General features: G+C 46.4%; 2 protein-coding genes across 2 annotated transcripts; both read left to right on the top strand.

Moving 5' to 3' along the window:
- The first annotated feature begins 2689 nt into the window (after window positions 1-2689).
- On the top strand, window positions 2690-4733 carry DFJ58DRAFT_73326 (uncharacterized protein). Its single transcript, XM_041386274.1, has 16 exons — window positions 2690-2906; window positions 2967-3018; window positions 3081-3090; window positions 3147-3166; window positions 3228-3260; window positions 3311-3407; window positions 3463-3485; window positions 3538-3568; window positions 3621-3653; window positions 3703-3779; window positions 3853-3916; window positions 3971-4054; window positions 4118-4228; window positions 4275-4315; window positions 4375-4400; window positions 4447-4733. Exons 1-16 carry the CDS (start codon window positions 2848-2850, stop codon window positions 4622-4624), a joined length of 939 nt encoding a protein of 312 aa, XP_041239559.1. The 5' UTR covers window positions 2690-2847; the 3' UTR covers window positions 4625-4733.
- Window positions 4734-9456: 4723 nt separating this feature from the next.
- DFJ58DRAFT_808300 (APC amino acid permease) lies at window positions 9457-12462 on the top strand. The gene is made up of 15 exons (XM_041391289.1): window positions 9457-9892; window positions 9948-10010; window positions 10065-10607; window positions 10662-10667; window positions 10718-10743; window positions 10797-10825; window positions 10882-10905; window positions 10956-11019; window positions 11071-11110; window positions 11160-11204; window positions 11258-11345; window positions 11395-11584; window positions 11638-11850; window positions 11914-11931; window positions 11988-12462. Exons 1-15 carry the CDS (start codon window positions 9779-9781, stop codon window positions 12130-12132), a joined length of 1608 nt encoding a protein of 535 aa, XP_041239558.1. The 5' UTR covers window positions 9457-9778; the 3' UTR covers window positions 12133-12462.
- Window positions 12463-12545: the final 83 nt, after the last annotated feature.

Below are 12545 nucleotides of genomic sequence, written 5' to 3'. Positions count from 1 at the left end.
CCCTTGATGTGTCTCCCTTACCAATCTTCCGCCACTCCCTCAAGCATCGTCACATACCAACTTGCATGCATTCACTTACTGCTACGTCCAACCGTGGTCGTGCAAACAGCTTCTGGAGACACAGCGAGCCCTATGTCGCCATGCTCTTTAGTAAATATTGTCGACGAGCATTACAGAAAACGGGGAGGAGAGAGATGTATGCGGTAAAACATGGGAAAGGTGTGTGGACGAAAAGACTGATGCATCCTGCAGTGTAGTATATCAGTACTCTTGCCATCGTCGTTCAAAAAACACCTATACATCCCCACCACTACCCACGCCACTCACAGCACCAGAATGAATCGCATTCCTAAATATGCACAGGACTAAGAGGCAATGGTAGTTGTAAACCCGGACGAGGTTGCCTGGTTGGAGGACGCTGACGCGGCGGGTTGCGGATGCTTTATTGGCCTTTTCTGGTGGTGTTGGTAATGGGGGTTGGATGAGATGGTTGGATGGCGCGGGTGTTGCATGTGCGAGTATGATGATTAGATCCACGGTAAGATGAATAGGGAGTTCATGTCAAGATCATCAGATCAAACGTGCTCGAACAAAGTATTAAACAAACAAACACACGAGCTTATAATGACCATCGGTGCTCGCATGCTCCGTCGCTACGTCCTGCCAGAGAGCTGCGTAAGCGTCAGTGTTATGTCAACAGTTAGTGTTTAGAGTCGATAGTTAACATTTGGAAGAAGGTGCCCTAGGCCGGTCATAGTAAGAAACAGCAAACTATGTTGGAAAGTCGAAGGATCGGGACATTTTGGTTGCAAAAAGTCAAATTTGGGATCCTTGATAGTACTTGCAATTGTCAAATTAAGTGCCTCAGCGCTCAGCCTCCAGGGCACAGTTTCGTCGGAAAGTTACAAAACGGCAGTGTGACACGATGACTTCTATGCGGGTGAGAAATTTTGCAACTGTGCTCAAATACTGTTTTGCACCGGCTTCTCTCTGGCAACGTAGGCTTGACAGATTTCTTTATTTTTTTTACATAGCCTTGGAGTCTGTACTAAATCCTACGTGCTCCTAGCGTTTCCTTATTTTAATGTTGTGTAGTTGTTGTGTTATGAAAAACTGGTTGGAACATTTTACAACTCTGGGAGATTGTGAAGTTCTCACAGCGGACTTGCAGTGGACCGTGAATTTCTCGATGCGAAACCGTCTGTGTTGACCAGCCAACTCGAGGAGGTACGAAGCTCTCGCGCCATAAAAAATTCACGGTCTCAAAATTCACGATCCTAGGGTGACGAACCACTCCAGCACACTCTTCCAGCCGTCAATGACCTTTTTTTTTGTGCCTGCCGAGCATGGCGACCCACTCAAAATGCTGCTGCTACTCGTGGTGCCTGCAGCCCTACCTTCCTCACTCAGTAACTCCCTTTGGTGTAACCGAGTGGCGAACAGTGTAAATAGGTAGGGCTCGCACTAAATCTGAGCGCATCATCATCTCCGTGTTTGTGGGCAAGGTTTTTTTTTTGCTTCGGAGTGGGGTCGTAGACCTTATGTTGGACATAGTCTCGTCATAAGCTTTCTTCTGTATGTGGTGGGGGGAATATACTTGGTTAGTGTGATTCGAACTCGTACTCCGTCACATGAAGTGAACAGGTTGTGAGCAAGGTTGTCATTCTGCAACTGGAGGTCTACGCGCTTGGCACCAGTTACCCCAGGAAAACCGTTGATTGACGATGCTGCTTGTTTGTGCGTGCTGTCGTCACTGCCACACTGATACACATCACAACTCTCGACGACTGGCATCTCCCCTTCAGTTGGAGGCACTGCCAGCGATTCTGTCGTCTCTGTGCCTCCATACTTCTGATCTTGGAGGGAGCTCCCTCTGCACTCTCACATTACGATCTTCTGTCCCTACCCATTTTAGCGACTAACACATCACACAGGCTAAACTATGCTTCTAGACAATTCGCTCAAGCTCATCCTATCTCGTCTTCTTAATATTTACTGTCATCTCTCCCTCGCCAAGTCCTTCTACATAATTCACTCAAGCTCGAATCTCCCTACATCTCGAACGTCTCCAAAATCACACCATCTACATCTCGAATGTCTGCACGTTCAGGTATGCAAAGTCTGGCGTGTCGAAACCGATGAGCAAGGACGTCGACGTCGCCCGCAAGTGGAGGGAGTTACTTGCCGTCGACGGTGCACTCGCACGGCGCTGGTCTGCCGCAGCCCTCATTACTACCAGTGCGATTACTACAGCTCATGTCACCTGTGTCGTCATCCCACCTTCGACCAGCTTTTCTCTTGGTTATCCGTCCCTTTCTTTTGTTTTATTTCGCTATGACACACCTTACGATGCTCTCGTCTCCATAATCTAATCTCGCTAACTAGTGAAGTACCTGCAGGTATGTTAAATTTTAATGCACTCGTAAGCCACTACTTACTGCTCGAGTTGCTGTAGGAAGCCAGGGCCGGAAACCAGACCGCAAATCTCTTACGACCGACTGTAACTTTCTTGCAGGAAACTACTAGCGTTTCAATGGCTCGTGCTTGGATTTCAAATTGACGAGCTGTGGTCTGAGAAGGATGCCCGACGTAACTTACATACTTTGAGACTGAACTTAATTACTGGCTCCCGCGTCAATTGAGGCCAGGCTGCCGAGGCAAGGGCGTTCCTGAAAAATTCCGGTATGCATAACTATGTTCAGTCATGCATGGCCTACTTTAGCATTGCGACTAATTAACCTGATCCGCGCCAACCCTTAATTTATCTGATAAAGCCCGGCAAATGACACACTGATACTAACTTGAGCCCATGACCACAGATATTACTACGTGACGACCGGCCAAGCCATGTCTAGCAAAAAAATATTATTCCAGTTGTACCTCAACTTGAACGTCCAACCCTGCAGGTGTCGTCGATAAAGGTCTCTTGAGAGTGTCGCGCACACTCATTCCATTCCCATGAATAGTCATTACACCCCCTCTGCTCAAGTTGCACTGCTGCCACCTCGAGGTGTAAATGTAAATGCAATTCGAGATCTTTCTTGTGGTACCCCAACTGACGGCCCTTAATGTGTCCACAGAATGTCTTTAGTGAGTCAATTGTTCTATCTTGGACAACTCGCCATGCTTATAAAACTTGCTGAAAGTCGTCCTGGTGACGATTGTGGTGCGTTATCCTGTGATGTTGCCGAAGTGGAACAGATGACAATACCGCACACTCGGACTAGGTGTACGATTTTGTGACTAACCTAGGCGACGAGGTACGCAGTGTGTCCTATGTAGTGGGGCGGTTGGCTCAGAACTCCAACAGCTTAACTACCTCTTGAGTTCTCGAATGACACTGGCGAAAGGGCTATTTCTTGGATGTCGTTACACACCCTTCGTGATATGCGCCCTGCACGCTCGAAGTACATTTGTCACTGTCTTAATCTCACAACTCACTAAACGAGACGTTGTTCGCAGTGGACCTCTCACCGAGCGTTGAGGTATGCGTGCAACTAAGAAACACTGGAAAAGTTTGACTTATAATGGTGCTAGGGTTGCCCGGGACTTGTTGAAAGTAACATATGTCAGTGAGCGTAATATCCATGACCTACTCGCCCGCTGACCGATGGCGATAGTGCTCCTTGGGATTGTTCTACTATGCGCGGAGTGTAAGGGATACATTTATCGAATGAATATCACTGAGGTTGGCATGCATAGGTGTCTTTATTCTACGAACATATGCGTTATGGAACTGTGACCGGCGTGTTCGAATCGCGCTGTTAGTATCGTACTTGGTGAGTACCCCCCACCCAAAGAAAAAAGAAGGAAAAAGCTTTTTTTGACCTCCTTACTTCCAACTCTGATTAGGGCTTTTTCTGTGGGATGACAATACTAGTAGTAGCATCCGGGCTACAATCGAACATAGCGAATTGTACGTGTTTTCAATTTGAAGTCACTACTTATGTCTGAAGCAGGACTCTTGCAGTCGCACCAGGTTGTTACACCAGTACTTCGGTTTCGGCCGTTTTCATTCTCGCACCCTATATATTTTTGTTACTCCTTGAAATCGGTCCGTCGTTCATGGCTCAACGTCAACTTGGACATTACAGCTAAAATCACAACTCTTGTGCAGAGATTGTTGGTCTCACCTTGTACAGAATGATCAGACACTATCGTGCCACACGCTGCCGGCTTTTAACATTGCTAGCACAATACAGCGTAGGCTATATCGTTGCTGGGCTATGTGAGCGAATAGAACAACGTTGATACGACACACTAATCTTTTACAGTATTCACCATAGTCAATATCGCTACGATCTGCTTTGTTCCGGTATGTATCCTTAACGCCTAAGCATTTTCAACTCATGAAATAACCTCGTGGTTCCACAGGGCGATTATGGCCCAATGCTTGAAGGGTGAGATGTCTCCAACGAGAAGTTCGTGCTTGTTTATTGTTTTCAGGTCACAGATCGTAGCACAGGGTCTTCTTGCAACTCGAATGCAACTTGACCTATGGAGGCTTAATCGCCACTCACCGGCAGTGGCTCCTGCATCGTATTCGACCGAGTACGATCAAACGGATCTGGAATTTGAGTTGTCACAAAGAGCATCTACCATACCCAGTGGCACTGTACGGTAGTTCCATAGTATAGCGCGGTTGTAGGCGGTTGTCCAGCTTTTTGTCCTGCAGTTACAGTGTCATATCGTGACGGCGCCGGCGCCAGTCCCCGACTCGCTTATTCCTGGCATGTTTTGTGTCCATCGAATTAAACGCAAACTAGTCATTTCATTTCATCTTTGGTAAATGACTGCTAATCCCACACTGTAGATAGTAGTTCCAATGAAAATCACTGGAAAATGTGCTGATGCTGAATGTTTCAGAGTAACTTCCACTGAAATTGCATGCAGTTAATTTCATTGGAGCGCTGATTTTGAATTTCAGTGGAAAATATACTGAATCAGAATTCAGCACCATACTCCAATCCTACTAGCATTTTAGCTCAGGAGATCAATCTGCTGTGGAGCTCGATAATTGAATGACCTGGCACCGTCACAGCAGAATTTTCACATTTTTGTTATGACATCGTTTTGGTATATATTGGTGTCACCATGTCTATATTAAGGCTTATGGCTTAGTGGTTAGATCGCTGCTCCTATCAACATGAGGTCTTTGGTTCAATTCCCGCCATTTGTAAATTACGACCTATCATAGGTAAATTGGGTTAAGTGATGTTCCTAAGGTATCGTTCAATAGTTTTGCTTGTCATTCTAACATAAATTCAGAGTATCTTTTCAGAGTAAAATTCAGAGTAAAAAACAGCAATTTCAGCACCTAATGCTCTGAGTTTCAGACCGTTATCATATGAATTTCACTGGAACTACTATCCACAGTGCCCATGTGATTCTACGATCAATGCACGATGTTCTTCGACTCGTAACCGAGGACAACAATCTTTTCCTTTTACCACGCCTTGAACATTCACTCATGGATGGATTTTTCAAGGCCTATCTTGAGTAGTCATAGCTAACAGTTTGACACCAGAATAGATTAGAAATCTGCTCTCTTGTGGTGCGGATTCGAAACCTGCGGACATGGACAGTTCTTCGGAGGTTCGTCTAAACTTGGCGAGGAATCGTCCTGGTCCAAGTGGTTAACACAACAGAATCAAAATTTGTTTCTCCTGTACTTCGCAGGTCCGAAACCTGCCTAACAACAGGGTTTTTTTCTATCGGAAGTGACACGCCTTGAAGATTCAAATTTCACTCATCCTCGCAGGTTCATCTCAACTTCCTCCTCGCCAAAGTGGTTACCACAACGGAATCAAAATCCGTTCCTCTGGCACTACCCAGGTTCGAAACCTGCCGAATAACAGGGTTTTTTTTTCTCTATCGGAACACGCCCAATTCCTCGGGGGTGCATCTCAACTTAGCCCTGACCGAAGTGGTTACTACAACATAATCAAAATCTCTCTCTTCGACTGTACCAGTGCAGGTTCAAAACCTGCCAATGAGTTTTTTTATCCGAACACGCCTTGAAGATTCACTGATGGACAGTTCCTCAGAGGCTCATCTCAACTTCGTCTTGGCCAAAGTGGTTACTGCAACGGAATCGAAATCTGTCTCTTAGACTGTCACTACCAGTGCAGGTTCAAAACCTGCCGACGAGGTTTTTTCTATCCGAACACACCTTGAAGATTCACTGATGGACAGTTCCTCAGACGTTCATCGCAACTTCGCCTTGGCCAAAGTGGTTACTGCAACGGAATCGAAATCTGTCTCTTGGACTGTATCAGTGCAGCTTCAAAACCTGCCGACGAGGTTGTTTCTATCCGAACACACCTTGAAGATTCACTGATGGACAATTCCTCAGAGGTTCATCTCAACTTCTGCCTTGGCCAAAGTGGTTACTCTAACAGAATCGAAATCTGTCTCTTGGACTGTATCAGTGCATGTTCAAAACCTGCCTACGAGGTTTTTTTCTCTCAGAACACGCCTTGAAGATTCGCTGATGGACATTTCCTCGGAAGTACCTTTCAACTTCGCCTGGCCAAAGTGGTTACTACAACACAATCGAAATCTGTTTCTGTCGGACTTGCGCAAGCTCGAAACCTGCCGACCACAAGATTTTTTGCTATCGGAACACACTTTGACATTCACTCATGGATGGATTCCTCAGAGGTTCATCTTACCTGGTCTTAACCAAGTGGTTGCCACAACAGAACCAAAATCTGTTTCTCTTGCAGTCGGTTCGAAACCTGCTGGCAACATTTTTGCAGTGTATACCACTGTATAGATTTTCAGAGCTCCGTCATAACTAGGCCCAGTCATTGCGCCCAAACCTCCTTTTTATGTCCATGAAATAGAATTCACCTTCAGGCCTCGTGCGGATCGTCTCAGAAACATAAGGTATATCCTTGAGATGTGTACGTGCCAACCTAGATTCTCGACAGACTAACCAAAACTGTCGGAATTTACCATCAAATGAAACATTGATGGGGCTGGAGGCCAGAAGAACGCACGCAAGCTAAGGATAGAGTGAGTCTGACGGTCGGGCAGATGATGTAACCTCCCCAGCCTCGCTGAAGTCTCATCGATGAACACTCCTCCGGTTGTCGGCTCTTCCAAAGCGACCGAGGATGATTCGAAAGCTAGAGGTGGGAAAATTGAAAGTGGCAGATCGAGCCTACTATTCATTCTGATGTGTAGTTTGCGTGCGCTCCTGTTTTGTGTTGATGCCGGGGCGGAACATACTTTCGATTGCCGCAGCAAGTACTCGAGCAACTGGACGAATATCAACAGAGAGGTCAACGCGGAAACTCAGTACATGCGAAGCAGGCTTAGATACGACAGACACAGCATCGCCTGCAAGTTGCTGATCCATTGTGACAAACAAGACAGGAGGGACCAAAGCCAATGGCGAAGACAGAGCAGCAGAAGACGAGGACGCGGCCATGTGACGAGGTGAACAACGACGGAAGGCAAGAAAGCCACTCAAGAAAACAAGCATCAGTAAGGAAATTGGAACAGGGGCGAGATAACAGGACAACTGCAATTCAGTCTGGTCTGTCTCGGAGAGTTTGGCACGCGAGGAATTCGAGATAACGCGCGCGTGTTTGCTCGTTTGCTCGACTGAGCAAAAGGCTCATATGGGAGAAGTTCAGCAGCAAAGTTACGTCTCGGAGCCACCAAATGCTTAAAGATGAAAAGCAAGTCATCACAATATTGGGTACATAGATGGACACGCAGGAGGTCACGCACATACTAGTAGTAGTAGTGGCGATTATCAGCGTTCTGACCGACAGCGAGTGAGCGTGACTCATCATAGGAAAAACATCAATCAAATGATGGAAACTCGAAGCAGATCTACAGTATGGGTTGAACAACGTTCCAAATCCTAGAATAATGGAAAAAAAATTGCTGACTCGGATGACTCGAAGGTGCACGAAGTCCTCTTACCTCACCGACTAAGGGAGCGCGGCTGTCTGGCTTTCCATAGGTAAGGGAAACACGCAAAGTGGCAAGCCCTGTTTAAGCATACAACTTTGCTCTGAAAGCGATAGAGTTAGTTCTTCTAGTTCCGTCAAAAGTTTATTGAACCTTGTACTATCGCATAAACTGACTTCCGCGGCTCAGGAGTAGCAGGAAAGCTCACAAACAAGAAGAGAATGGCGCTGTTTCACATACGTCTGATGCTTGTCTTTTGACTTGTGAGCCTGGCTCAGATATGGCTGAGTACTCACTTGTAGTGCTGGCAAAGGAGCTCTTGCTTGTCTTGGAAGTATTGGTATCCTGTGCGGCTGATTCAGTCCTATGGTACTGCTAGTCTCCCTGCTACTGCACGCGACCGAGTACGTTGGCAGGTGATTTGGTGGCGCGGTTGCAAATTCCCATCAAGTCTCGGATCACCTCCTAGTGATGTCGGGCAAGGAGATCTTGTGAACAAAATCTGGCAAGACCAAACTAAAAGGCGTGCATTGACTGGTTATATTGGTAGTCCTCCGAGTCTTAACATGAAGTATTGCGTAGCTCGGAGAATGGGTTGGGATACCCCTCGCAAAGAAGACTTGATTCAAAACTTTATGTCAGCACAAGCATCAAAAGAGTTGAGCAGCATTCTACAACCGCATATTGCTTCGCTTCAGAAGCTCCTTGACAGTCCTGACCTGACTTGAACCAGGGTGGTGTGGAGGTATATCCCGTGATAGACTACATCTCGCAGTCGAAGAAGGACCTTGATAGTAATCGCCCGTTGGTTCTCTGAAAACATTCCTGGTGCTTCCGGTCAAGTCGAAAAATGGTTTGGTTGCATGCCTTTGGTGCACGATTTCACTCTGCATGTTGTTGCTCATCGAAAGGCCAGTTATTTCAAAAAACGCATCCAAGCTCGGAACGAGGAATGTAAAAATAGCTAGCTGTTGAAGATAGCTTGGGCTGATCTCATGATAAGCTATCCTGCCGACAGCTTCGTGGCTGACGTAGACCTCAAGTGTCTGACCACGCTAGAAGCAAGGATATTCAAAGAAGCAGGACCTGCAGGCCACCAGCAGTACTGAGTTAAGCTGGTCAACATCACAGGCGGTGGAATGTATATCTCAACATCTTAATGAATGGGTTCTGGGAAGAGATTACAGATAGAGTGAACTTGAAGTGAGAAAAATATTACTTGCTCTGTGATTGATAGGGTCGCGTGACCTCTTATTCAACAACAACTCTGATGCCACGCTATGGCTCCTTCACTACCGGCTGAAGAATGTGCGCCCGTTAAACATCGACGTGCTTCGCAGAGATGAATAAAATAACGAAGAGGAAAGGGTCTTGAAGTCGAATGTAGGTGTCAAAATAGCTACGCCCCGTAGTATACGGAGAGGCCACATCAGCTTCCGTCTGTCAAATTGCCAGCCGCGGGGTTCATTTCAGACACAGCAGGCACAGGCTACACCACTCTACAACCACTGCCATCATGATTGCCTATATTGGTACGCGTTGGGTCTACTCTCCCTTGAGCAAATAGCAGTTACTTATATCAAGAGTTACATGGCTGCAAGTTTCACTGGCAGCTGACTCGGAGTTTTGTGGAGCTGTCGGGAAAACATGAGGGCCGTCAGCTGTCATGCGTCGCAATAAATTACAATTAATCCTCGGATTTTGATCATGCATGCATATATTGCATATGATAATCAAATTTCACCTTATCGGATGGCTACTACGGCATCATGCATGTGGATCCCAAGCAAGGTTCATCATTAAAAGCTCATTCATTCTACACCCTGACGTGCTCGCCTTCTACATCTAAATGTCCAGCACAACTGATGATGACGACTACCGCCTCGAGGTCCTTGGGTACAAGCCTTCCTTCCGGCGCGAGTTTTCAAATCTTGCCACCATCAGCTTTGCATTCAGTATCATGGTGTGTTCTGTCCATTCCACTGTCGCCCCAATCTTATTTCAATTTTAAATTACAGGGTTTGTGTTCAAGTATCGCCACCACTCTCAACACCCCACTGTTACTTGGAGGCCCTACTTCCGTACGTCATAACTTAAACTCACTTCTTAAGGCGTTAAAACAATCTCAATTCCAGGTTACTTGGTGCTGGTTACTTGGATCATGTATGTGCTTCACCCTTGGGTCCAGCATCGCCGAGATAGTCTCTGCATTTCCTACATGCGGGGGCATGTATACGGCCTCAGCTCAACTCTGTCCAAAGTCCCATCGCGCAATCGTAGGCTGGATCGTTGGTTGGTTGAACATCCTTGGTCAGGTCGCAGGATTATCATCAACAGAGTTCGGTCTCGCAAACATGATATGGGGTGCAGTCTCACTGTCTCATCCCACATTTCAGCTCACACAAGGGAAGACCGTTGGTTTGTTTGCTGGCCTTCTTATGGTCCATGGACTCTTGAACTCCGTGGCGACACGCTACCTGGCCTTCGCTACCAGAGGCTTCGTCTTCGTGAACCTCGGTACAACTGTCGTTATCATCATTGTTTTGCTAGCGACCACACCTCGTTCAGAGATGCATTCAGCCACCTACGTCTTCGGAACTCAAGGAATTATAAATCAAACGGGGGGTTGGAATAATGGCATCGCTTTTTTACTTGGTTTATTGAGCGTACAATGGACGGTACGTCACAAGGCGATCACTCATATCCTTTCGCTTACCTCAAAATATAATTAGATGACGGTAAGATTACACAGTTTCCAAAGTCAATGTAGACTTGAATGGTGTGACAGGATTACGATGCGACTGCTCATATTTCGTATGTTCTCTTCATGAACCCTCGGTGCTTAGTTGATCCATCTTCAATCTCAGCGAAGAAGTTCGTCGTGCTGCGTACGCAGGTACGTTGCATCATTGCAGAGCGTCTATTACCGAGTCCTCACACCTTGCCTTCCAGCGCCCGCTGCGATATTCATTGCTGGTAGGCTTTGGTCTTTGGATAATTCGTAAACGTATCAAACGAAAATCCAGTCATTGGGACCGGGATATTGGGATGGCTATTGAATATCGTCCTCATGCTGTGTTCAGGTCCAATGTAAGTTTTCACACCTTATCTATCCCCACCACTTCTCATCAATACAATCAGAGAAAATCTGCCAGGAATATCTGGATCTGCATTCTTGCAGGTATGGCACGAGTTATGGAGTGTAAGCGAATGAGCTCACTACGCCACAGATCATGGCTTTGCGCATGGGCACACCTGTAGCCCTCTTCCTTTGGGTAGTTATTCTCTTTACTTGATACGTATTGTATCAGGCTGATCGTGTAATAAGAGCTTTGTATGCCTCACAGCATTCTTCGTTTCACAAACGGCACTGCAGGCATGTTCTCGTACTGTCTACGCTTTCAGTCGTGATCATGGCAAGCAACAGTGTCTAGGGAATATTAACTGTTCTAACCAGATCCTCAGGTCTCCCCGACAAAGGATTTTTCGGTCATATAGCGAATTCTACCAGAACACCCCTGCGCGCTATCTGGCTTACTACCGTCTTGGCCATCATTCCAGGTTTCCTCGATCTAGCCTCCCCAGTTGCCGCGAATGCCATCTTTGCGCTTACTGCTATTGCGCTCGATTTGAGTTACATTATTCCGATATTCTTGTGAGAAGGTTTTGTCGTTCTTATCACTTGATTGACCAAGGGCAAACTTTTAGGCGTCGCCTCTACGCAAATCACCCGGATGTGAATTTCCGCCCAGGACCGTTTTACATGGGACCAGGTCTCCTCGGTTTAGCAGCAAATGTCGCTTGCATAAGCTGGACGCTTTTTGTCTGCGTCATTTTCTCGCTGCCCACGGTATTCCCTGTCACGAAGATTAACATGAATTATGCGTCCGTGATCGCTGTCGGGGTTGTTTTTCTTAGTGGGTGAGCACAAATTAGTTCTGTTTCAAGTTTAGAGTAACTGATTGTCGCATGTCGTCTGGCTAGGGTGTGGTATGTTCTCGGGTGAGTTGTTAATCCAACGGTGTATGTTCAACGATCTTACAATCACGACCGTCCAGCGCGCATCGACATTATCATGGACCTACATCCAACCTTGATGCAGAAACCAAAGCTCGGCTCGGTTTGGAAGAAGTTCGACCCGACTCGTCATCTACCAGTGAGAAAGAGAAAGATGGTGTATTGGTGTCTTTGAATTCCGCGTAGTGTCGCCCTCTCAACGCTTACGATTTGGGTACTTCTTTCTGCGCCTCTTTGTCTCCACGAACATTAGATATGACATGATATTGACGAGTGCTTGCATTTCGATTTGTTACTTCTCCTACGAGTCCTACCCTTTACATTTGAATATGGATTAAAATATGTGGCACCATTATGGCATTAAGCCGTGCGGTTTATGCGGACCGGTTTCTAACCAGGCGTCCCAGGCTAGTACTATTGGTTACCACTTGCTCGTGCACACCACATTTCGTGCATCCCTCAAAAACAACACTTTTCCTACTACAAAATGTTCAAACTACTACATCTATTTTAAATAATAATACACAAGAACGTCTTACGAGCTTAGACAGATGCATTTGGACAAGAAACAAGAGAGATAAATGTTTGGTTGTGACAAA

The sequence above is a fragment of the Suillus subalutaceus genome (genome assembly GCF_016647625.1).
Source record: "Suillus subalutaceus strain FC151 chromosome Unknown DFJ58scaffold_124, whole genome shotgun sequence".
NCBI lineage: Eukaryota > Fungi > Basidiomycota > Agaricomycetes > Boletales > Suillaceae > Suillus > Suillus subalutaceus.
The sequence above is the reverse complement of the archived record's forward strand: the minus strand, read 5'-3'. Positions and strand labels throughout refer to the sequence as shown.